This window comes from Saimiri boliviensis, chromosome 13, assembly GCF_048565385.1.
Source record: "Saimiri boliviensis isolate mSaiBol1 chromosome 13, mSaiBol1.pri, whole genome shotgun sequence".
NCBI classification, from domain to species: Eukaryota; Metazoa; Chordata; class Mammalia; order Primates; family Cebidae; genus Saimiri; species Saimiri boliviensis.
In genome coordinates this window covers 29,828,318-29,854,601 of record NC_133461.1, presented here as the reverse complement: position 1 = coordinate 29,854,601, position 26,284 = coordinate 29,828,318, and the positions used below count along the sequence as shown (strand labels likewise).

The following is a 26,284-nucleotide window of genomic DNA, read 5'->3' as shown; positions in this document are numbered from 1 at the left end:
CACCCCAAGCCAGCCCCTGCATTTCCTTCCAACCCTGGATCCCACATTGTCCCTATCTTGCACCCCACGTGACAGTACACTGGACTAGCTGTGGGGCCCGGAGCGCGGAAGGGCCAGGTCGGTCTTCTCCTGACTGACCCATCACGACCCAATGCCTGGCTCAGGGACTGGCTGTGGAAAATGGACCATGAACACATAAGGAACCCACTCACAGCAGCCCTGGCATACCCTGCAGTGCGCACAGGACCCAGAAGGCATCCTCCAGGACCCAGAGCTCAGGAGTCTCCCCTGCCCCATCTCTTCCAAGCGGCAGGGACCTGACCAAGCACATTTACTTCCCCGTTTCCTCCTATCTAGGATGGGGGTAATAAAACCTCCTCCTGCAAACAGCATCTCAAAGGCTGTAGTGAGAATCAAGCAAGACAATAATGGAGAAACCCCTTTGAAAACTCTGAAGTGCCAGTCAATAAAGGGCAGCAGTAAGTAGGTATTACATACGGTGGCCCCTGGGGCCCACTGGGACACGTTCGCCACCAGCGTGGTGCACGTGCCTGCGAACAGGGCAGACGAGGTGGCTGCAACACTGTCTTCTTCCTTCGGTATTTTTACAAAGGGAATCAGGCGAAGGAAATGTCTGGGAATAGACAATCTTCCTAAACTCCCCCGAAATAACTTCAGTGGAAACAATTGTGGTAACGTCCACTCGGCCAGTATTGTTTCAGTCCACTGTAGTATGGAAAGTCTCCCGGCATTTCCAACTCAACTGGGAATCCACTTGACGACCAGGGGTCTGAAAACAAAGAGATTGTGCCCAAGGGCCACTGTGGGTGTTCATGGCCCACTGGTGCTGAAGACAATTCCAGGGCCTGTGTCTAGCTTAGCTCTTCCTCTCTCCCTCCCTTTGGGGGACATACGTGCTGAGGGGCTTTGCATTTTCCCATAGATAACTTTGTGGGGGTTGTTACCAAAATAGTTTGTTTGAGATTACACTTGAGATTCTAGATTTCCCTCTGGTCAGTTCTATAGCCCAGGGTCCCAGATTCAAGGCCTCCCAATGCTCAGTGACGCTTGGCCACCCGCACTAGATAGAATCAGTCCTCTCCTGAAAGGGCTTTCTTTCTTCCTCTAACTGGGAAAAGGTGCTCTTGCCCCCAGGCGTTGTCGGGTCTTCCTGTCTCCCCGCTGCTGCTCTTGTGAGTCTGTCCTCCTCAAAGAAATTGTCCAAGCGTCTCTGCTCGCTCCTGTCTCCCATCTCCCCTTTCCCTCTCCCTCCCAGACTCAAGTGGTGACATGCAGCTCTCCCCTGACCTGTGAGACAGAGTCTGAGGCTGTGGAGTCTTTCTTTACTCCCTCATCTATTCTTATCCTCCACCGCCCCGCAATTGCTGCCCCAGCTTTTCCAGGACAATCCTATTTACCTGCCATTTTATCCTTTTTTTTGAGACAGTCTCACTCTGTCACCCAGACTGGAGCACAGTGGCGTGATCTCTGCTCACAGCAACTTCTGCCTCCCAGGTTCAAGCAATTCTTGTGCCTCAGCCTCCCAAGTAGCTGGGACTAAGGTACACACCATCATGCCTGGCTAATTTTTGTTATCTTTTAGTAGAAACAGGGTTTTGCCATGTTGGCCAGACTGATCTTGAACTCCTGACCTCAGATTTTATCCTTTTCAAAAACAAGCTTGTTAATTGTCTCACTAAGGGTGACTTAATTTATTTTTGTAGAACAAAACAAAACAAAACAAAACCCTTGCTCCTATTTCTGCCTCACCATACATGAAGCCCAGTTTCCTTCTTGCCTGTATCTTACCCTCCCCACCTCTCAGCCTCTAATTCTCCCTCAAAATCCCTCTCATTTCCCCCTTTTTGTAGGAAGTGTTTTCTAACCATTCTGCTGGGACATTCTAGAATCTTTGCTTTCTCGGAACATTGCCGCGTCACTTCTCAAAACTTTATGTGCCTATGAATAACACACGGATCTGGTGAACGTGCAGCTTCTGATTCAGGAGGACTGGAGTAGGCCTGAATTTCCCAGATGATGCTGATGCTACTGGTCCACAGACCACACTTTGAGTAGCGGAAGACTACAACCGTGGTTCCCACGTTTTGCTGCACGTTGGGATCACGTTGGGATCGTGTGGGGGGTGGGTTAAAAGAGACTGGTGCTAGTCCTTCCTCCCTAGACACTCTGATGCTTTTAACATGAAGCATGACCCAGGCATTGGGATCTTAAAATCTCCCCAGATGATGATACCATGCAGTGTGGGAACCACTGCCTTACTAGATAAAGTGAATATGGCTAAGCCTGTTGTTATTTCATCTGTGCTTACCTTGTCTCCCTTGATAGACTACAGCCCTCTCTAAGGCAGGACCTGGTAAATATTTTGTTTCGAGCATTGATAGATGGACCAGTTGATTGGATATTAGGCCCTTACGTGCTTCTCTGATGATGAATCACTGTTTCCAGAGCACGTATGTATTGCCAGTAGAGACATGTACTAGATATCAAGAGGGAAGTAAGAATGGATCTTGCCAGAGCATGGCGAAATCTGCCCGGTGCCAGCGTCAGCGGAGGGTGGCCCAGACTGTCCTGTGTGGTGGGTTCCAAGGGTTCTGGGCATGTTTTCTGCCCTTTCCCACCCGCAAGAGGAAAAAGAAATTCTACCTCGCTGGCTTATTATGTTCTAAAAATACTCACTTTTTCTCCTTTTGGTCTAAGGCAGTGGCTCCCAACTTGACCACCTTTTAGACTCACCTGGGGAACTTTTAACATCTTTGATGCCCAAGCTGCACCCAGACCGGATGCATCAGGGTCTCTGGAGTAGGACCTGGGCATCAAGATGCTTTAAATGTCCCCAGGGGCTGTCACTGAGCAGCCAGGGCTGAGAGCCACTGACCTCGGGTTTGTATTGGTTTAAGTGTAAATAGAACTCCTTTATCCTCATCTCAGGGGGACTGAGTTTGTCAGGTCCTTCCAGGAAGGAGTAGGGGAGAGAGTATGAGGAGGCTGGGTACCTATCCACGGCAGAAAATCAGCACTGAGTAGAGAGAAGGGCCCAGAGAGAGAAGACTGCTGCCAGACGTACCAGGTCTCCAACATGTCTCCAGGGCAAGGCTCTGTCAGCCATGATCCACAAGCCAGGTCCCACCCTCCACCAGTTTTTATAAATAAAGCTTTATTGGAAAACAGCCACACTTCTCTAGCTGTTTTTGCTATACAACTGCAGAGCCAAGTTATTGTGACAGAGAACTTACGGCCTGCAAAGCCTAAAATATTTAGTATTTGACTCTTTACAGGAAATCTGCTGACCCCTGCTCTGGAAGGTTGACCCTGCATAGACTCCCTAACTGCAGCTTATGCATTGCTGCATATGCTAGGAATTTTTAAAACCACATTTCAGACTTTTTGTAAATTTTTAGTTGCTCTTAAAACAGAGCAGTGTCCTGATGGCTGTGCTGAAAATAAGTCCTGGTTGGCTCCCCTCACTCTGTTCTTGGGATGGCAGGTGCTGCTGCTGCTACCCTCTGGTCCCAGGCACTCTCTTTGGTTGCCCCAGGGTGCCCGGCAGATATTACTGTCTTCTCTGCAGGCTGTGAGTTTGGGGCTTGAGAAGCCCCACGTCGAAACCTGATAGATGTAAGAAGTTAGACACACTTGCTAGGAATGGATGGCCCTCCTGCCCAAGGACAATGGATTCAGGCAAGGAGGGCTGCAGGAGGGAGAGGCTCTGGAGACAGAGCGGGGAGGGGATGAGAGCTGCCCTCAGTCAGAGCCACAGGAGCCCTGGGAGTGGAGGATGGCCAGGAAGCGCCTAGAGACTGAGCCTCAGTATCCTGAGTCCAGGCTCTCAAATTCTGCCCCATTCCTTCTTGAGTCACCGCTGTGCCCTGAAAGTAGGTCAGATCACTGTCTGCTACAGAGTCATGGTGGGAAAGAGATACCAACTACGTCAGCAGGGCCACTATTGCTGAATGAGCCTCCTGGCCAGAACCAATGGCTGCCCAATTTAAGACAACCCATAAAGACCTTTTTATGTGGTGCACACTCTTTAATGGGCTGCATCCACACAAGGAAAGGTTAGCGCTGCTTTCTGGGAATAGAACAAGTCATTGAATTTCTGAAATGATAAATTTCACTATAGTCAGAGAGAATGGCACAACCATTATCCTTAAAGTATCTGAGTTCTCTCATAAAATTAACGAGTTGGAGTTGATGGCCTAATTTACTAAAGATATTTGGGACAGGACGTATAATTTCCTAGTACACTTGAAACACTGTTTCACATGGAGATTTTTCTGCATGCAAGCAGCTTTTTAGGAACTCATCTTTGTCCATCTAATCTTTCTTCCTAATTGGAAACCTCCATAAGACCTTATCCTTTGTCATTTCCACGAGTTCCTTATGCTTTTTAATTTTTGACCACACACTTCTCCGGGAGATCTATTATTTTCTTATGGTACTGATCGGGTTAACGGGAAGCAGCACAGCTATTTGTTTCTGAATTGGGAAGGAGGGAGAGGGAAGAAGTGAGGTGCTCCAGCACAGCCCAGTTACAGGGACCCTGTAAATTTATGCATTCGATGCTGGAATTGTTTACAGAGTGAGTGCCCACTACAAGTGGGGTTAACCCTTTCGGTAGCTTGTTTAAAGCCACATTCATTATTCATCCATTCATTTGTGCAGTCTATCAGTCAGCATTTGTTGAGTACTTGCTATGTGACGTTGCTGTGCAGAGTCATTGTAATGAAACCTGGGGGAACCCATGTACACACTTCTGGATGAGTACTTGCTGCGGTCCGTGCTGGGTCTCATGACTGACGCTCTTATGAGCGTTCAGTTTGGTTCGATCCTGAGCCTCATAGGAAGAGGCTTTGATGTTAGAGAACTCTGAGGTGCCACCGCAGTTCCATTGCTTACTTGCTGTATGTCTTTAGCCTTGCTCTTCAATCTCTCTACCCCTCCTTTTCCTCATTTGTAGGGAATGAATAATCCTAATACCTACGTCTCGGGGCTATTGTGAGGTTTAAATTAGTTACTGTACCAGAAAACTTTTCGCTCAGTGCCTGCCTCCATACGTGATACATCGTTGCTATCGTTATGATAGCTCATAATCCGTGCAGACATCATTTGGCTCCTTCTATGGTGAAGACTTTCTGCATACCTTCCAGGAAACTGGCATTGCTCACTCAGGAGAAGGGAGCCTCTTTATCGGGCAGGACTGGAGGGGAAGGAAAGAGTTCACAGGGAGCTTCCTGCCATTGTTGGGCCGGCTCCTCCGCATGTGGCTTGGCTCAGGGATGGCCAAGCCTGGGCTTGCTGTCTCCTTTTGCTTTATCTTCTTGCCACCCTGAGGTGTCCTGGGAGGAGCCAGTAGAACCCTTTGAAAACAGCTGAGGAATGTCACAGGTCTGGCAAGCTTGGTGCGGGGGCTCAAACCATCTCCCACAGATACTCTCTCTCTCTACTTCTTCCCCAGCTGCAAGTCTCATCAGCATCTGCAACATGTAAGATGCGATTCTGGAGGTGAAACTTAGGTCTCTGACATGGGGTGGGGGCAGCGTAAGCTTAGGAGTCCCTTGAGTCCCCTAGCCTTTGCCTATGCTGTGGGCTCAGCTTTGGTCCAGAGTTTACCTTCACCTCCAGCCTCTCACATCAGTAGACAGCACAAATCCAGGGCAGAGAGTCCCTGTCTTCTACAATCAATGACCATAACCCAGTAGGGGCCATTGGGTGGGACCCCATGTTGGTGCTGACTGGGGTCACCGTTTGGGCTGGCCTTCCTCTTTGGACCCTGCTGCCCATCCATCGCAGGTGGAACTCCTGGTCTCACCGTCCTGTCTGTGTTACTTTGTGTGACCCCTCCAGACATACTGCTCTCCTATGGGTCCTGACACACTCCTAGTCTGTCTGGCTTGAACTCTCGGGACCCGGGTCCACTTGGACCCTCCTCTTTGCAAGTTGGTCTGGCTTGAGCAGTTCCCGTCTGGGTTCAGCAAATGTGTAGTCCTGAACTGGCCAGATGTGTTCCTGTCTGTCATCTCCTTTGTTTTTCAGCATCTCATTTAATCCTTACCATGAAAGGTGGGTATTAGTCTCTCCATTTTAAGGCAGAGGTAACCGAGGCTTAGAGAGGATAAGTGAGCAGTGTGGGTGCCTGGCCGATGTGCCTGCTGCCTCGCTGTCTCACAGAACTGAGACCCTTGTTACACACGTGCGGCCTGTGGAGCTCAGCAGTGGCCTCCGCATCTGTGCTGTGTTGTCACCGTGCCGCCAGTGAATGGCCACTTTGGTCCTTGGAGAGCTTACAGTTTCACTGAGGCCTGGGGGATCCAGGTCTTTGTTACCTTTTGCTTCAACTGAAGGAGACCCAGCAATCACTAAGCACTGAGTCTCATGGTTAGGGGACATCAAGGATCCTGGCTTCTTGCAGAGCAAGAGATATTGCCTGGCTAAAGGCCACAGACCCCTGGGCCTCTGGGTCACCTGTGAATGCTCTTGGTCCACAGTGGATCCGGTAAGAACGGCCCAACTCTGGCCTATTGGGACAGTGGTCATCTTAACTTTTTATACAACAAGTAATTATTGAGGCTCATGGTATCTAAGGCCCTGTGCCAGACACCGTGGGGCCTGCAGAAGTGAAGGACGCGTGGCTCCTGAGCTCCTGGAATTTTATAGCTTGTTTGGGGAGGCAAGTATTTAAGTAACTATCTAGACCATTCAGACAGCAGGATGGAGTACTAGGAAGTTTGTCCAGTGTGCGGTGTGACCAGATGGATTCCTTCTCATGGAAACTAGGCTCAGCTTTCCATGGCAGGGGCCTTTGTGCTAATGGCAAAGGCTGCATAGGATTTTAGGGGCAAACAGAAGTGGGAAGATGTCCCAAGCTGGAGACAAAGCCTGGAAGGAGGGGTGGAACGGCAGGCGCGCAGGGACAGGGAGGCCCAGATGGTCCTTAAAGATTAGCGGCTGATCATTCTCCAGTCTAACTCCAAACGGCAGGGCAGGAACCCGGGTCTCCTGGCCCCCAGCCCAGTGCTCCTTCTGCTGCATTGCCGTAAATAGAAATTTAGAGTGATTCTCAAGGCCAGAGGGGGCTGGTGGGCAGTGGCTGAAGCTTTTCCTCTGAATGGGCTGCTCCTGAGAGATGACATGTGAGGAGGTAGTGAGAAGCTAAGGTACTGGTAAGCCAGAAAGCAGCTCCCCTGTTGGGGAGGGCCCACTGTTCCTCAGTCCCTCTGGCACCAAGGCGGAGCTGCCCCTGCTGGTTCTTGGTCAGGCCTGTGATGCAGCCAGGAATACTGATCATGCCATTACATCCTAGCCCTTGCGTCCATCACCGCAGCCCTAAGGCCCAGGATCCGATCTCCTGAGCCTGGCTCATGTACTCCGGCCTTCCAGGTCAAGCGTGGGGTGTGCCCAGAGCCAGGAGCCATGTGGCCTTGCAGGACAACTCTCTACTCCTGACTCCTGAAAGTCAACTCAGTGGAAAACTTGGCCATCATAAAAAAAAAAAAAAAAAAAAAAAAGCCAGTTCCCCTCTGAAAACCCTATGGACGAAGGGAGCACTTGAAGGGATCACCAAGTGCACAGGGAAAAGTGACGAGATGCTGCTTTCCTGGCCTCTGCTGTTGGGCAGCTGGGTGATTGCACTGCAGGGGCTGCCCTCCTGGAGACGCCCCAGCTGCATGCTGAGCTAGGAAGGCCTAGCAGCTGGCACAGGACTCACTTCCATCCTGGGCAGGCAACTTGAGCATTAGGAGCCGCCAGTGGCTGAGGACTGAGTGGTTATCAGTCAATGGGTGGCCATCCTTTGCCAACTCAGCCAATTGTGTTGTATGTGTGTCAGCAGCCGGGGAGGGCAGTGGCCAGGGACGGGAGATTCAAGGAGCAAACAACCAAAAAAGCCCTGTGTGTACCCCTCAAAACGAAAACTCAACAAAAACTGGTTATGGCCGAAGTGCCATGACCAAGAGAGTATTTGGACACCCGTGTACTTGACTTTCATATGGGGGACCTGACAGTTGCTGCTGAGGCCCTTGGCTTAGGCCAACACAGGTGAAGAGGTTTTCCACTGGCATGTAGCAGAATGAGAAAAAACAGAGACTTCACGTTTTGCTTGAGCTTAGATTCAAGTAAAAATGATCACTGATAGTCAAAATTACTCTGGAAAACCCCTGAAATTGCTCATGACGTTCAGAAGTCTTGGTCTGAAGGGCACACACTGTACAGTGTTATGCAGAAGCCACTCAGCCTGCAATGGGGTTAGGACCTGAGGATCCACAGTAAGTCCAAGATGCCCTGTGTGTGGGGAGCACAGCAGGCAGTGCCCGCATCCCGTGCTCCCACTTACGATTTTTTACTTTATAATGGGTTTATTGGGACCTAATCCTGTTGTAAGTCAAGGAGCTCCTTGCAATTTGTGATGAGGTCATGGCTTCTACTGAATGCCCTTCACTTTCCTGCTATTGTAGAGTTGAAATTTGTTAGGTTGAGCCATCATAGGTCAGGGACCGTGTGTATGCATACAAATGTCTAACATATACTGTGTTGTAAAGAATACGTAAGCTCTGACCAGACTCGATGGCTCACACCTGTAATCCCAGCAATTTGGAAAGCTGAGGGGGGCAGATCACTTGAGGCCAGGAGTTTGAGACCAGCCTGGCCAACATGGCAAAACCCTATCTTTACTGAAAAAAAAAAAAAAAAAAAAAATTAGCATTCAGTAGAAGCCTTGATGGTGCACACCTGAAATCTCAGCTACTCAGGAGAATTGCTTGAATCTAGGTGGTGGAGGTTGCAGTGAGCCAAGATAGTGCCACTGCTCTTCAGCCTGAGTGAAAGAGAGAGACTGTCTCAAAACATACACACACACACACACACACAAACACACACACACACACACACACACAAGCTCCATATGGTATTTAAATTGTATTTCTTTTCAGGTATGTGTAGGTGAATCTGAGTAAGTTAGGCAAGTCCTTGACTGAGACACTATTGTAAGGGGCATTCTATGAGATCAGGGCGTGAAGTTTTCATAGAACTGACATAGTCCATGTACCGGACCATCTTTTATTTTAAAGTTATATCCTTGATGAAAGGATGGTGCTGGTAGATGAGATGCCTTTAGGCAGAGTAAAGACTAAGAAATCTCCATTTTGTTATTTATTTATCTTGAGACAGGATCTTACTCTGTCACCCAGGCTAGAATGCAGTGGCCCAATCATGGCTCACTGCAGCCTTGACCTTCTGGGCTCAAGCAGTTTTCCTGCCTTGGCCTCCCAAAGTGCTGGGATTGTAGATGTGAGCCACTGCACCTGGCCTAAAACACATCTTTTTAAAGAACAAAAAATTATATATATATATATATATATATATATATATATATATATATATGTATTTTATTTTTAGAGACTGAGTCTCCCTATGTTGCCCAGGCTGGTCTCGAACTCCTAGGTTCAAGTGATTCTCCTACCTCAGCCTCCCAAAGTACTGGGATTACAGGCACAAGCCACTGTGTGATTCTCCATTTTTAAATTTACTGGTTTATGAAATTTGAAATGTTGCACACTAATTTAGGCCTACTATATTTAAAGTAAAGAAACTCTAAGCTTCACATATTGAAGACTAAACAGAATCGGAATAACCTATTTAATTTTTTGTCTCTCTGCCTTGAATCTTTCCCAATCTTTTCAACCTGGTCATCCTGGTCTGGCTCACAAGTCACTTTCTCAGTGAGGACTTTTCTGACACCCTAAAGCATTGTCCCCTTCCTGTGGTTTGGTTTGGTTTTGCACACACTTGCTTCTGTTTGAATGACCTTGGTGTTTTTAGCTGTAGCTAGGGCCTGTCATCTCCCCATGGTAGAGTGGAAGGTCTTCTCTGTGGCCCAGGTCACTGTTGCATCCCCTGTACCTATCTAGTGCAGCTCCTGACACCTCATAAGCCTCAGCAGAAATGTGTTGCCTGAATCAATGAAAGCACGATTGGCTTCCTGGAGGAGGGTGCATGTTTCAACCCTCTGTCCCTCCGGCACCAAGGCTGAGCTGCCCCTGCTGGTTCTTGGTCAGGCCGAGGAGAGAGGCCCTCTCTTGCCCACTCTTCTTGTCTATGTCGTGGCTCAGCTTCTTAGATACCCCCGAGCCCCTGGTACCTGATGGCCCCAGCAGGCTGGTCAGACTCAGCGTCTCACTCGAGTTTCTTGGGTGGGTGCCACAGCCTGAGTTCATCAGAGCCTTTGAGTAACATTCTGGCCTGGAGCAGGTTCACAGACTGGCTGCTTCTCTGGGAGACGGGCCCCTCCCTTGCTCTTCAGAACCACCTTCCAGCTTTCCCTCCTCTTGCTCTCCACTTTGCCAGGAGCCCTGCGATGAGATGAAGGGAGAGATCGGGAAGTGCCAGTGTGGGTCTGGGGCGGGGGGTGGGGGGCCAGGGCTGGGTGGTTCAGGGTCTGAGGAAGCTAAGGTTGCAGGGACTGCTTTGGCCTGAGGGTATCCTGGACACAGCCTGGGAGCTCAACAAGTGGTTAGTTGATTGATACAGCTGTGGCCACATTCTAGCAGGGTTTTGGGGTTTGTACGATGCTTCCCAGCAGGTGCATGAAAGCCACAACTTAGGAAGCATCAGGTTGGAGGCCTTCCCAGCGCAGGGGCTTCATGTGCAGTGGGGTGTTCTTGAGCTGGGCTGTCAGAGTGCCGTATATGCCTAGCCATCTCATTTAATCCTTGTAACGGCCCTCTGATGTGCAGATGCTTCTTTATTACCACCACTTTCTAGAAAACTAGAAGAATAAATAAGGTAGGCATTGCTGCCAGCTCCTATGGCAAGTGGCAATTACAGCATCTAACCAAACCGTTTGATGCTTGATCTCTGCTCAGGCCGCCCGGATCTGCATTGCTGCAAACCCCCAGCTCTCACAGGTACATGTGAGCACACTCCATGCTGGCTCGGCAGACACTGGGAGGCAGGTCCCGCTGCTCTCTGGAGCTCCTTCATTGCGGCCTCCTTAGCCATGCTGATATGGTTTGAATTGTAATAATTCCCATGTGCCAAGGGCTGGGCCAGGTGGAGATAATTGAAGGGGGATGGTTTCCCCCGTGCTGTTCTCGCCGTAGTGAGTTTCATCAGATGTGATGGTTTTATAAAGAGGAGCTCCCCTGCACACGCTCCGTTGCCTGCCACCATGTAAGATGTGCCTTTGCTCCTCCTTTGCCTTCTGCCGTAATTGTGAGGCCTCCCCAGTCATGTGGAACTGTGAGTTCATTAAACCTCTTTCCTTTATAAATTCCCCAGTCTCGAGTATGTCTCTATTAGCAGCATGAGAACAGACTAATACCCATGCCCATGGCCTCTTCAGCCAGCTCTGACTGGCCAGCGCAGAGAGCGAGACAGTGATGATGAACTTACTCATTCACATAAGGTCTTGGAGCCTTCCGCCTGGCACAGCGGGGTACTCCTCAGAATCTTAGCATGGCTGCGGGGGTGGTTTAGGCAGGGGCTCCCTCCCTGCTGCCCACAGATGCCCCTGCCCTGCACGAGCGTGATTACTGCTCATTTGTCTAATGAGCTGCAGCAGCGTGTGCTCAGAAGAAGCAGAGCAGAGCCTCTCAAGTGTGGGCCATGCCTCTCTCTAACCTCAGAGCCTCTGTTCACTTCGAGGGGTGGCCTTGGGCAGGTATCCCTTCCTCCATGGCTCCTTGGACCTTGGATGTCCTTCCATTGTGACTCCACTCAATTTTCGTGCTTGTTTTCCTCAGGGGCCCATGCCCCTCTTGGAGACGTAGGCCGAGTCTTGTTTTCCCGGGTCTGTACACACAGTGTGCTCACAGGACACCGCGGGCATCCTCTGAGGGTTTGTTGAACATCACTGATCTTCTGGAGTGGGTTGATGCTTCAGTTCCTATGATGGTCTTTAAACCTACTCAAGTACCTAAAACTCTTCACAAAGTTGCCTACTTCTCAAAGCCTGTCATTTCCCCCTAAGAGGCCAGAATGCAAGCATTGCTTTGCCTTCGCTTGAGCTTGCTCTCTAAAGGTCATGAGGATCTGGGTCTTATCTGTGACACAGACACCCCACTTCTTAAGGGTCCAGGATGCAGGCCACAAGTGTCTCATCATGCCCAGGTGGTTTTTGGGGGGGGGGGGGCTGCAGAACAGAAACTGTCATTCCTCCTGACCCCTTGTACCTCTCACATTTCTTGGGCCTCTTTCTGCCCCTGATCTGCAGCAGCTTGAAGACATTGCCAATTTCAGTTCGGAAGCACATCCAGGGGCCTTGCTAGATACCCACTATCCAGGGAGTGGAGAGTGTCTGTCGTCCACTCCAGTTCCATTCTCTCGTGACTGTCCCATGTCCATGAGCAGCATGAACATCGTGAGCCCAAGTGGCCTGTGTTCAAGGCTGTCCTGGGCTTGTGACCTGGAGAAGGCCCATAGCCTTTTGGTCTCATTTGGTCTTTGACACAGAGTCACAGCCATCTCTGCAGTGCCTCCAACCCCACAGCCACACTCGGAGGCACAGCCCCCCTTCACTGCACTGCTCTGGCTGCAGAATGAAAGCCTGATGATGGTAGTTGAAGGAGTGGCACATTACTAATTGTTTCCTGTACATTTTACTCTGTATAATATAGAAACAATCCTCTAACATTTTCCCGTTTGTCCTTAGTCCCTGTTCTTTGCATCAGTGTCCTCGCCTGTTTTATCTGTCTGTTTAGAAATTAGTAAGTGAATCTCATGTGTGTTTGACATTGCCTGGTGGATTCCTCCTGACTCCCCAAGGAGGGTGATAACGGAGGGGCCAGGTCTGCTTTCCATGACTTCCTGGATACGGACACCTAAAGTTGTATCATGTTAAATTGTTTAGGATTTTCTTGGTTGTAAGTGACAGAAACCCAACTAGAAGTATTTTAAACATAAAAAGGATTTATTGGTCTGTGAAATCAAAGAAATGCTTAGTAGTTGTGGCAAAGGAGACCGGAAGAGCAAATATTTTCATCCTCATTTAACACAAGAGAGGAGAGGGCAGAATGAAATATTAAAAGAATTGTCTGTGGTGATCCACGCTTAGCAACAGCTAGGACCTGGGTCACCCAAAGGGTGTGCGCAGTGTATTTATTCAGGACTCTTTAGGCCATTACAGTAAGAAACCCCATTGGAAGGAAAAGTGGGAAAGGGGCGATTATTGCCGCGGAGCATCTAAGGAAGTCTTGCCTGTTCCAGAGACGCAGCCTCTGGAGCCACAGTGCCGCGCAGATGAGAACCACCCGGATCTAGGGTGCATGTCATGGGCTCTCACTACAACGCTGCCCGGGGCAAAATAGTCACGTGTACTTTTAAGGGGGTCGTGGAATCCACTGAAACCTGCCCAAGTTTCCTAATTGAAGCCCTTCTAGAGTAATGTCTAGCTCAATGTGCAGCTAGCCTCTGGGACAGTATTAAGAGCAGAGTTTTTCAGAATGCGTAGTTTTAGGTTCACGCCCCAGGGCACGGATATGTGGCAGATGGAGGCAGGGTGTGGGGTGCCAGGGCTCGGCGGCAGCCTCCAGAAATTCCATGTCTACTGTTATTATCTATGACTTTATATTGGAACTTCAGCTAAGGTATGTTTTTTAAAGGTCTCTGCTGATTAAAAAATAATAAAGGAAAAGTTAGAAAACCACAAATTTAAACATGGGTGAGCCTGCCCACTCTCCCCACCCCACTTTTCTTTCTGAAACAGGTCAGCTTCTCTGAATAGCTGTGCAGCTAAGCGATTCCAGGAATTTTAGAAACATTACCTATTTATTTCTGCTTGGACGTGACCCACACATCCTGCCCACGTGGAGGGAGACCTTGGTAGGATAACTTCTTAGGGAAAAAAAAAAAAAAAAAAAAACATGAAAAACCATGACCCCCAGCAGGAGGAAGCCTCTGCTGGTAAGACAAGCTGATCTCAGAGGAGCTGTGCTTGGGATTTTAATGGTCCTTTAACCAAGTGCTGTGGTTCCTTTGTGGTGTTCATCCCTCGGGCTGTCTCCCCAAGTTGGGGCTGGAGATGGTGGGAGTCTGCAGAGTCCTGAGCTGGCAGGGTCTGGACTTGGCCTGAGGCTCTGCCCTCCCTCCATGCGGCTCCTGTTCTCTGGGTATGCCCAGGGAGTGACAGAAACCTAGTGTAATCAATATGGAAGCTTGTGAAGAAGAGGAGGGGGACTGTAGTTTCCAAGAGGCCAGGGTAGAGTGGATATCCAGGGGCAGACAGGTGGTCAGCTGGGAGGGAGCAGGGTCGGAGCTGCAGAGTGTGCCTGCTGAGAAGCCTGGTGTGGCCACCTCCTGCCTGAGACCTCCCTCCCTTCCCTGGCCTGGGCTAGGATCCCCACCACTGCACGCGGCACCATTTCCTCGCAAAGGCAGCACTTAATGTAGTTGTTTTTAAGTCAGCAGGAGGAAGACTTTCTTGTGTCCAAATAATGCTTGCTTATTTTTCAAAAAGCTGCTGTGTGTGAGAAGAAAGATAATAGACCTAGGGTTAGTTAGGCTTGGATGATTTCTATCAGACCCAGGTTTTTGGTCAGGGGTCAGAGGTCAAAGATCATGGGACTGTCAGGAAGATTTTCCTTGAAGGTTAAGTGGACATTGGGTTCACGTGCAATGGAATTGAGCTCTGCGGGACATTTTGAAACCTCACTGGGGCAGGGGTAGCAGCCAGGGGACCCCATGCCCCACCACCTCCCAGCCTGGGGAATGAAGGACAGGGTGGCTTGGTGGCCATGAATATCCCTTTCTGGAGAGGGGAAGAGAAGTGAACAGGTGAGCCTGCCAAAAGGGCTGTAGCTAGGGTCATCTCTGGGGTCACAGCAAGGGCATGCCAGGCAGACACGGGATACCATCTGAACCAGTGCCTGGAGAACACCAGCTCTCCCACCGCTGGGCCTTGGGGGAAGCATAGTGGTTACGGGGGGGGACTGCCTGTCTCTGATTATGGAAATGAGGCTGCACAGGGAGGGACTTGCTCTTGGCCCCTCCCCGTCACTTCTGGAGGCCTGGGGTACATGGCTGAGCACCGCAGAGTCTGTGGTAGGGCAAGAGAGAGCTCTCTGATGCTCCCGGGGGTTGGCCTCCCATCTCTGCCCCGGTACTGTAGGCCATGTGACATTGCCATTGCGACCCTGTGCCTCCGAGCTGGAAGCTCAGGCTTCCTGCTAACTCACTGGGCCACTGTGGGCAACTTCTTTGACCTCACTAAGCCTTCTCTTCCTCTTCCATAAACATGGGCTGGAAATACAGTGGAATTACCTGGCGAACATTCAACATATACAAATTCAGATCTCAAACTCAAGTTCAAATTTTGGCAAAGGAAATATACTCAGAAAAATAGCCCTTTCCAGCCTGGGTGATTTTGCCCACCGCTCCACCTGGGTTAGTTTCCTGGGGCCACCATAACAAAGGACCACAAACTGGGTGGCTTAGAACTGAAACTTCTTGTCCCACTGTTCTGAGGCAGAATTCCAACATCCAGGTGTTGGCAGGGCCACACTTGCTCTAAGGCGCCAGGAAGGGACTATCGCCCCCTCCGGCTTCCAGTAGCCCCTCAGCCTCTTGCAGCATCCCCCCAGTGCTCGCAGCCCTCTTTTCACAAAGACATCAGTCTCATCGGCCCGGGCCTCACATGCTCACTCCAGTGTGTCCTCATCCTGACTTAATGACATCTGCAGTAGCCTCTTTCCCAATCAGGTCATTCAGAGGAACTGGGGGTTAAGATTTCAGTGTAAGAACTTGGAGACCACACTTCAACCCATGTCATCACCCAGAGGACCCTTGGCTGTGGAAGGTGGAAGCATGGGAGAGAGGCATGGGGCTCTCAGGGTGGTCACATCCCAGCCTCACGTGAGGACTGGCTAGAGACAAACAGCTTTTACACCAGAGGCCCCTAAGTGCATGCCGGCCACTGTACCTGGCAGGCAGTGATGGAGATGAGCTTTTTTCGGCCTCTGAAGGAAATGGGCTGTGCTGGACAACTGGTAGCTCCGCTGTGGTCTCCAGGGAAGCAAGTTCGTTCTTCAGGGAGGGTGGGGAATGGGGACTTCCACGCCCCGACACATTGCTGATGGCAACAGCAGTGAATCTTCTCACAGGCTAGATGCATTGGCTGGGCCATGCTCTTTCTTCCAGGGCCCCTGGGGAGGAGCCTTCCACACTTCTTCCCAGCTTCGCTCGCTGCCAGCAATCCTTGGCGCTCCTGGGCTTGTGTGTGCCTTACTGCAAACACTACCTCCATCTTCACGTGACCTTCTTCCCTGTGTGTCTCCTCCATCTCTCTGTGTCCACATTTCCTTCTTCCTATAAGGACACCCGTCATTGGCTTTAGGGCCCAACCAAATGCCATAGGACTTACTTCATCATAACTTCAATCTATCTGCAAAGACCCTAATTCCATATAAAGGCACATTCAGAGGTAAGCGGGAGTTAGGACTCCAACCAGTTTTTTGGGGGGACACAGTTCTACCTCCTACGGAGGCTAAGGAGGACTCTACAGATGGGGTCACACAAGGCACTGTGGTCAGGAGCACAGGCACCGGCCCTCAGAACGCCAGGACATCATCTGCACCCAGGGGCCCAGCCCATCTCCCTGCTCTCAGCCCATGGTGATGCTGCGGCCCGTTGGCCTGTGGACTGAGGTTGTGGCATCCCCTCTTCTCCTCTCTTGGACCCCTGTCCAATGCCTTAGGGGTCCACTCAACTATCACCCCTTGGCAGAGCCTTCCCTCACCCTACTTCCAAGAAGTTCTGGGTCCTTCCTCTGGGCTGCCAGAGTCAGCCGTTCAATTTCAACTATGGCACATGGCACATATCAGCTTCCTTGTCTGTGTTCCCTTGAGCTCCCCCAGGCCTGGGACAGGGTCTTATTCTCCTGATATTCTGCATCTGATGCGTGGTGGCATGGCGGCCTTCTGCATTTGTTGATGGAGAGAAGCAAGGGTGGATGGATGGGGGCATGGGTAGTAGCTGGATGTCCAGTGTCACCTGAACAGAGAGGTGTTCCCTGACCCCCTCTACCCCTGCATCCCTCAGCCCCTTGCCCTGCTGTGTTTTGCTCCATATCAAAACATAATCCTTTATCATATGATATACTTTATTGTCTCTCTCCTTTCACTCGCATGTGTGCTCTGTATGAACAAGCATCTTGCCTGTCTGTTTCCGTACTGTATCTACAGTGCCTGAAACAACAATATGTATGAGATGGCAGGTGCATAGAGGGATGGGAGATGGAGGCATGGACGGTGGGCGGCTGGGAGCCTGTTGCCTGTGGGAGGCATGTCCCTCCTATCACAGTGTCAGCCGGTCACTGAGCCACCCGGCACACATGCTTTCTGCCCTCTGTTTTGCCCTCTGTCCCCCTCCCCTCGCCCCCAGACTCAAGAGTTATTACTTTTTTATGGCTGTCATCACAGGGCAAGGCCCTTGCACTCGCAGCCTAGGATTAGTAACTCTCTGGAGCTCACGTTCTGGGGCCAGAGCTCTGCTGGGCCTGCCCTTAATCCCTTGGAAATACACACCACACTGGATTGTGAGATACTGGCCTCAGCCTGCTGTGGAATGGGCTGATTTTACATAACATGTTTTTGCAGCCACAGCAATAGCATGCCGCCCCTCCATGCCGCGTCTTACACAAGCGCTGACCTCAGGACAGGAGTGTGTGCGCGTGTGTGTTCCACGTGTATCTGCCGGCGCTGCATGTGGAAGGAGTATTAGCTTCCCTCCCTCCCTGGAGAGGCTTGGTTTATATAATCCACTTGTCTCTCAGGCCCATTTAGTTACCGGAAGTGGTCAGATGTTAGACAGATGGAGAACTGCAGCCAGGTCTCAGGGCTCAGGGGAGATTGGTTCTCACGCAGAGAAGTTGGGGGAAGGAAGGCAGGGCCTACCTGTGGTATCCAGCCATGCCACAGAGGCACATCTGACTCAGGTACACCAGACGTGCAGAAAGCCAGCTGCAAACCGCAAGAGCTGGCTCCCTCGTATGGGGAGCACAGGTGGGTGGAGGGGCACTCATACCTGGACTGATATCTACATGGGGCCCTTTCAAAGCACAGAGTAGAAGGATTTGCTGAGGAAAGAATTAAAGCAAAGGCCACTGTATGTGCTTTTAAAGGATACATCTCCCGTTTACCACTCAAGGGATCTATCCTTTCTAAAAAGCAAGGAGGGGCCTCTGGTCTGAAGCCAGAATACCAGCTCCCCTGACCAGGCCACCAGAAGCAAGAAGCAACAACATCTGCTTTTTTCCAGATTTCAGGAGCATATTGGTTCTTCTTGTCATTGGGTGCCCCTTGCCTGGAACATGCCACCTTCTCCAGCCCTATCTTAACAGTTAATGCTTTAAGGCAGCTGTTTCCTTGGGAGTAAATGGCAGGGGGTGCTTTTTATTCTGATGGATCTTCTCTTCCCTACTCCTTTGCCTCCTCCTCCTCCTCTCCTGTTCCTTCTTTCCCTTTTCTTCTTCTTCCTTTCTTTCTTTCTTCCTCCTCCTTTTTCTCCTCTACCTCCTTCTCCTTTTTGTCTTCCTCTGAACACTTGCCATTCCTTCTACCTGGAATATACTGCCCCCAGATATTTTTAACCATTTTAATTGAGACATAATTTACATACCATGATATTCACCCTTTCATAGTGTACAACTCAGTGGTTTTTAGTATATTCCCAAGGTTGTGCAACCATCACTGCTATCTACTTCTGGAGTGTTGGTATCACCCCAAAAGAAACCCAGCATCCCTTAGCAGTCATTCTTCATTCTCCCGCTTCCCAGCCTCTGGCAATCACTAATCTACTTTCCATCTCTGCAGATATGCCTCTTCCGGACGTTTCCTAAAAACTGAAATCATACACTAGGTGGTCCTTTGTGACTAGCTTCTTTTTCTGAACATGATGTTTTCAAGGTTCATTCGTGTTGTGGCATGGCTCAGAACTTCCTTCCACTTGATGGCCATGTAATATTCCATTGTATAGATGTAACCGTAATTTGTTTATCCAGTCATCAGTGGATGGGCATTGGGTTGTTGCCATGTTTTGGCTCTTATGAACAAACAGTGCTGCCAAGACCACTCGCATATTGCCTTACCTCTCACCGACGACTTTAACGAAGCTCTGTCAACCTAGGCAGGCTGCACACCTGGTGATAGGCATGTGGCTCGGTACAGACGGTCTCCTTTCTTCTGCTGGCCTCACACTTGCCTCCTGTTAACACCCAAGTGCTCTTGTTTTGGGGGGAGGGTAGGAAGCACCCTGAGTTGAATGTATCTCTTGGTACTAGCTACCATCTTGAGTTTGAAGAACAAGGTGGCTAATTTTGAGGGGTTCTCAGTGGAGCGTGTGTCAACACAGTGCCCCCCATTGCTTGCAGGAGGAGGTGCTGGTGCCAGCAATTCTGTGTAAAAGGCCCCAGGGGAGGCAGCAAGGTTCATTCATTTATTCACCAAATGCCACATAGGGGCTGAGGCTTCAGGTGACCTTGCAGGTAGGACCAGTCCTGGATTATTCCTGGAGAGGGAGGACCTCAGAGGGTACAAGGCTTTGTTCTGTCACCTCTGCCACTTCGTTCCACTGATTTTTGGCCTCACTATGGTCTGTCAGCCTCAGGCCGAAAAGAGCATACAATAGAGCTGCTCCGTCCTCCCCCGGCACAGCACTGTAGACCGCCAGGCGCTGTGCAGATTCTCTCTTCCTTCCATGGCCTGAGCTTCCCATGCCCTCCCTCCCTGCACGTCACCTCCTGCTGGCCTCTGTTCCAAGGCTGGGGGCTTCATGAGGACAGGTACCTGTGCTGCCTTGTTTGTCCGGACACACTCAGCCCTGAGCAGAGTGTCAGGACCACAGGAAAGATTAAGATGATGATGACAATGATGGTGGCATCGATGACAGTGATGATGGCACTAAGGATACTTACTGAGCCTTACTGTGTACCAGACATTCTCCTATGTCCTTTACATGTTTCTGAACTCATTTAACCCTCACAAGGATTCTAGCAGCCTGATGCTATTGTCTCCATTTTGCAGATATGGAAACTGAGGCACATAGAGGTCATTACTTAAAGTCACACACCCATCAGGAGGAAGAGCCAGGATCTTCCACCCATCAGGAGGAAGATTCAGGGTAGCTCTAGAGCCCAGGCCTCTAACTACTGTCATGGTTTATACACATATCCTACATATATGGTTTATACACATATAATAGATATATGTGTGTGGTTTATACACATACACTACATGTATGTGAGTTGTTCTAGGATGGATGGATGGGTGGACACACTGAAGCAGTGCCTTCATGAGAAGCCCTGAGTGGCCCGGCATGCCCCATCGAGCCACACTGAGTCTTGGGACAGCGTTAGCTCCCCATGGCTGCTGTCTGTGTGCGGATAAGGAGGCCAGGAGGTGGGTTAGAGCCCAGGGCTGGAGGCCCAGACCGAAGAGACTGGCACCCCAGGGCTCGTGTTATACCAGATGCTATGGCCCATTCCCTCTGCCCAGCCTCACGTCTGAGGTCGCAGTCCAGGCCGTAGCCGCCTCTCGGAGGGGAGCCTTGGCTTCCTGTCCATTGTCTACTCGGGGCACACCCAGCGTGTTCCTGAAGTGACCCAGGGAGGCAGGGAGGGAGGGAAGGAGGGAAGGGGGCCAGCCTGGAGCCTAGTCAGGGTGGGAGAGGGGAAACGAGAAGGGAAGACTTGGTGTTTTTCCTTATTTGTGTTTTGTATTAAAGAAAACAAATAATATCCTTTGAGAAAACCATTAAACAAAGCACATCCTAAGGCCCCAGAGGCCCATTGTGGCTGCCTGGAGCCCGGAATTCATTCATGCTTTCTTGGCTAGATTGTTGGAGGCAAGAGAGACAGGGGGTGAGAGGAAAGGGTTGTTATTAAAGTATATTTTGAAATGTGTCACTCCCTCCCTGTACTCAATCCAGTCCAGGCCAAGTGGCCATAACTCCGAGGTCCCTGTGTCCTCCTGTGTCTGCTGTCCTCCCACTATCCCTGTGGGAAGCTCCCCAAAACTGGCCTGTCCCATCACAGCCAGGGTGGTCAGTTTCCCCCATGTGCTTGGGGGCTGAGCCCTGTGAAGGCAGAACAGTTGGAGTTCCTTATGGAACGTGAATACAGAGGGCTGCACATGCCCCACCACAGGGGCCACGGCTGCAGCCCACAGGACTGCAATTTCTAACTCACCGTGTGACTGCTCTGGGCCTTGGGCTCCCTGCCTGTAAGGTGGGGGGGGTGGGCCCAAATGGACCCCCTCTGACCACTTTCCAGCATCCTGGACCCTTTGGCTCCCCCTCATCCAGCGCCTGCCCAGGTCCCTGCAGGTGGGTGGGGGTCACACTCAGGCTGTGGGCTCTGCATCCAGGCTTATACCCAGGTGTCCCAGGTCCAAGCCAGACATTCCCTCCCACTAGACTCCAGACCTAGGTACCCCTTACTGCACTCCAGGCTACTCATAAAGGAATGATAGTGCATGGTGGTGGTCTCTGCCGTGTCCACACCGAAACACACTTTTCTGTTGGAGGAGGGATGGGAAGAGGTGGCCGTCAGCCCAGCTTGTGCAAGCAGCTCTGCCAGCAGTCCCGCCTTTGCAGGATCAGCCCTGGGTTACCAGTAGCGGGTCTCTCTCCAGCCTTGATGTAGATGTATAAATGGTTGCTGTCAGATGACAATACATGAAAGACCAGCCTTAGAATTTTCCCTACTTCCTCCTTTAAAGTTGAAAAAGGAGCCTGGGCAATAAAGCAAGACCCTGTCTCTGCAAAAAAAATCAAAAAATTAGCCAGATGTGGTGATGCATGCCTGTGATACTGGCTACACGGGAGGCTAAGGCAGGAGGATTGCTTGAGCCCAGGGGCTCAAGGCTGCAGTGAGCCTTGTTTTCACCACATCACTCCAGCCTGGATGGAACAAGACCCTGTCTCTAATAATAATAATAATGATTATTATTTCACTGAGCATGTCTAGACTAGGTTTAGGAGACAAATTTCCTCTGCACAGGGCTTAGGGTTTTCAGGCTCCCCCTCCTTGGTCCTCTCAACAGCCCGGAGAAGCAGGTTAACATTCCCATTTTGTTATGGAACCTGTGCTCAGAGAAGTAACTTGCCCTGGGACGTACAGCCCATGAGCTGCAGAACCTGGCCCCAGCTCTGTTGCTCATTCTCTGCAAAACCTTGAACCAGCGCGTTCATCTTTCCGGATTCAAATGTCTCATCTGTAATTCAAGAACTTGAACGTGATGGATTCTAAGGTCCTCATTGTCCCTACTGTTGATTCTGTCATTCCAGCATCGTTGCCTGGTAGGAAGTCTATTGACTCTACTGTTTTCCTTTTTCAGTCCGGATTTGGCGGTCAGAGTCTAGTCTCTCCAAACTCTTGGTGTCTTTCTGTCTTAGATGCTGCTGCAGTTAGTGCAGTCCCAGAGGTACTTTGCTCTCTTTTGGAAGTTATTCATGATGCCCTTTCCTCCCCCCACAACACAGGGCTACCACCCGATGCCCCATGAAGTGGAGATCGCGCACACCAAGAAGCTGTTCCGCAGGAGGAGAAACGATCGAAGGTAGGAGAGACTTCGTCGTGAGCTTTGGGTTTTCCTTTCCTGCGTCTGTCATCCGTAGCGATGTCGGTTTTGGCCTGCATTTTGCTTTTCCCAGGCACCAGCTGACCCCTGTGAGATGGGGTTGGTGGCATCATGGGTTGGTGACTAGTTGGGGATTTCCCCCACGGGCCGAGTGGCGGCTCCACCTCTTTTGTTGGTCTAGGGATTGGCTCCCTTCGGGAGTTTGGCTGAGAATGGGCCATCATCACTGCCTCTTCCTGGGGGCCAGGCAGTGCCCAGGCTTTGTAGTTCAGGAGGAAAAATGCTCTTTCCACTGACCTCAAAGCAACAATGGTGGCCCTGAAAAAACGGGACCTAGCCAGCTGTGTGTTTTGAGTCATGGCCTCCAGGAGGCTCCTGGAGCTCACAAGTGCAAGGGCATCTGCCTTCCTCCTTTCTGGTCATTGGGAGTTGTCCCTCATGCGTGCTGGCTTTGCTGCCGTGTGCAACACACAGATCAGCAATGGCACATGCTACTCCCAAATTCCTGGGGGAACCCACTTAAACTAAGGCAGAAACCAGGATCTCCTGTGGAGCTGAGAGTCCTGGGTGACGGGGCGGTGGGGGGGGGGGGGTCAGGAAAGGTGCAATGAGGTAGCCCTGGATAGGAGCATGCAGCCGAAATTGAGCATCCTCGGAATATGTGCACTGATTTTCAAAAAGGCTTCCGTATCAGGGGAGGTCTTCAAGATATATTTAAAGTGAAAAATTCAGGTGCAGAGCTGTGTTTCTTATGTGTGGCCATTTATGCAAAAGGGGGAGTTAGAGTGTATTTTTTGCTTGAACGTGCATAAATTATTTCTGGATGGAAATACCAAAAAAAGAACGAACAAAAAGGCTTATGCCTAAGGAATTAAAATGAGGTGTTCCCCTATAGGGAATGTATTCTTAGATAAAGATGATGGCTTGTGGTTTTACCTTTAATGAACAGAGAATGTTCTCAGCCAAGAAACAGCCGGTGGACATGCCTTGCTCAGAACACTAGGAGCGCCTGTGCACATGCTGGCTGCCCACCTCCTTAGACTGAGACCGGGGTCTCTGATCCTTCCCTCTGCCTGCAGGCTCTGAGTATCGATTATTAGCTGGTGACTGCAACTTGAGGTGGATGTAGGCCTGGGTGCCCAGACTGCCCTGTCATCCACTGGTGGGTTAAGTAGGTCTGAACACGTTCACAGAGGATGGCAAATGTACAAGTAGCTTGGAAAGAGGGCAGTGTCCTGGCTTAGAAATCAGAACCACCAGACACATTCTGTAGAAGCACCAGGCATCAAAAGGGACCCTGAGCAGGGAGAGGTGGACCCAGCCCTGTTCCTGCCTTGACCAGAGCAGAGTACAGTTCCTTGCATTGTGTGTGCTGCCTTTTTACCTTGCAGCATCACGGAGGCAAAGTCCTGGTTTCTGGGTTCCTGGTAGAGGAAAGAAGAAAGCACCCCTCAAGGAAGAATGGGGTTCACAGGGGCCTGGGAGGTATCAGGGAGAGCAGAGACTTTATGTCCTCTTCCCCTGACCATGGTGGCAGGAAAGACCCAGAATGTGTGTCTGGGAGGTGTGGAGAGTCCGCCAGCTTCCTGAGATGTCACCCTCTGCCCCACCTCTCCTGGCCCAGGCAATGGCAGGCTGCCGCCTGGCATCCAAATCAGCCCGCATGTCCATTTCTGGGCCAGGTCGCCTCATTCAGCAGGAAGACCCTGGACAATGGCAGACCTCTGGAAAGCAGCAGCATGACCCAGGGATGTAGGAAGAGAAGCATGGCATGCAACGGCTGGGAAGCCTAACTTCCGCCCAGCAACATCCACCAATGCCCGGGTTAGGTCAGCACACCTCCCAAAGGATGTGGATGGGCCAGGGGCCAAAGTGAGGCAATAAAGATGATTAAAGGGGTGGAAAGTATGTCCTGTGAGGAGCACTGGAGGGCTGGGGCCAGGGAAGAGGAGGCTGGAAGGAAGGAACACTGTGCCGTGAAACTCATGAAAGATTTATATGGAGGGATGAGAGACGGCTGCCTCCATGTCCACAGGGACCCAGGCTAGAGGAAGTCAGCTTGGATGGATGAACAGAGTTTTCAGCCGGACAGAGCAAACATCTTGACCGTTTGGGGCAAGACTGTGCAAGTCAGGCAGCAGCCACGCCTGGGGAAGAGGCATGTGCTCGGCGGGCGGGGCGCCCCACTCTAATTTTCCTTCTGGATGCAGTAAAATCCGTTACTCACTCACAGCCTGTAGCTGTCATGGAGTCCTCAGGCGATGGAGACTTTCAGGAGAAGAGCAGGCAACCATAGAGTTTAAGGACCTTATTGTCTCAAAGAAGGGGATCTCCTGAGTCCGTTGTGGGAAATCATGGGATTCTGACATTCAAAAAGCAGCTGCAGAATATTATCAGGTCAACCCCCTAACTGTCCCAGCTAATGACCCATACATAGTAGTGGCCTTGCTAAGTGTCATACCTGCTTATTTGACCTTGGAAGTCCATGCTTGTGTGCAGCAGGTTCACCTTCCTAATATTCTGGGCTTAAACTACAATGGGAGGGGCTTGTATTTCCTGGGTGCACATGGTGGCAAAGGGTGAAGTGACCAGAATTAGATTTGGTGGCCAAAGGGCACAGCCAACATCTGTGCCTTGTCTCTGATCTCCCCCTGACCATGAAGGGAAGGGGCCAGCTGTGTCCCCCTGGTGGCTCAGTGGTTCTCCTAGCAATGGCTACAGGAGCCTGTGGCTTTTCGTCTTCCTGGAGAGTAGTTGGAGTTGGTGTCTGATAGCTGCAGGCTCCAGGTAGCACGGGCATTTGCTGAAACTGGGGTTGTGCGATTTCCCACAGCCTGGAGGACGGATGTTCAGACTGGGACCCGGAATCCTAGTCTTTATCGGAGTCTGTGTCCTATCCCAGTTCCAGCTGCGTGCTCAGGGTTTTTGTGTGCCTTACTGCTTTTATTTTCCACTTGTTTAAGTCTGAGGCTGTTAGCGAGCTGAATTGCATAGCAGTTAAGGGACACACCCTGGAATTAGCAGCTGGATGGGAATCCTACCTCCTCTGCTCACTTACATTATGATCTTGCCAATTACGTCACTTCTTGAAAGGTCTGTCCCTTCTTCTATGAAATGAGTTCACTAGTCAGGAAGTTGAAAGGAGCTAATTCTTATAAAGCACCTAGAAACAAGGTCTTAGTGCTGGCCCACTCTACAGGTCAGAGGGGGTCCTAGCTGCTCAGGAAGGCTTTCAAGGTATGTGTGGAATACAGGTGTCTGCAGTGAAGATGGGGCTTTTGTCCTGTGAGTGAGACAGGAAACCCAGAAAGCCTTGCCCGGCATTCCCTTCAGGGGCAGGGCCCCAGAATCAACTGTTTCTTCCCCTGAATCCACTGTTAAAGACCTGCCCCCACCGTCAGAGAGGGCAGAGTCTGGACTGACAGGGAAGGAGGTGCCTCCTGAGTGGTCACCTGCAGACTGCTCCTGATGCCATGCGCTGAGCCCAGTGAGTAGGGGATGTCTGTTTTCCATTTTGCAGAAAAAAAAATTAAGCTCATGGACAGTTCAAAGGTTTCCTCCTTAGGAATGTTCTTGACATTTGGACGACTGATAACCGCTTGTTTGTTTTTGAAAGCTAATAAAAGACATTTGCTGATTTCAGACAAAATTATGCATTTTGTGACATAAATGTAGTAAACGAGTGTTCCATGCGTTCCTCA

At 50.6% G+C, this 26,284-nt stretch overlaps 1 protein-coding gene across 6 annotated transcripts in view; it reads left to right on the top strand.

The window, feature by feature from the left end:
• The window catches only part of CTIF (cap binding complex dependent translation initiation factor), a 322,760-nt gene that overhangs the window by 145,943 nt on the left and 150,533 nt on the right, over positions 1 to 26,284 (top strand). For all 6 annotated transcript variants that reach the window (XM_003926081.3, XM_003926082.3, XM_074383489.1 and 3 more), the window contains one exon: positions 22,486 to 22,562. In XM_003926081.3, coding sequence (XP_003926130.2) covers positions 22,486 to 22,562 — 77 coding nt within the window. The remainder of the gene's footprint in view (positions 1 to 22,485; positions 22,563 to 26,284) is intronic.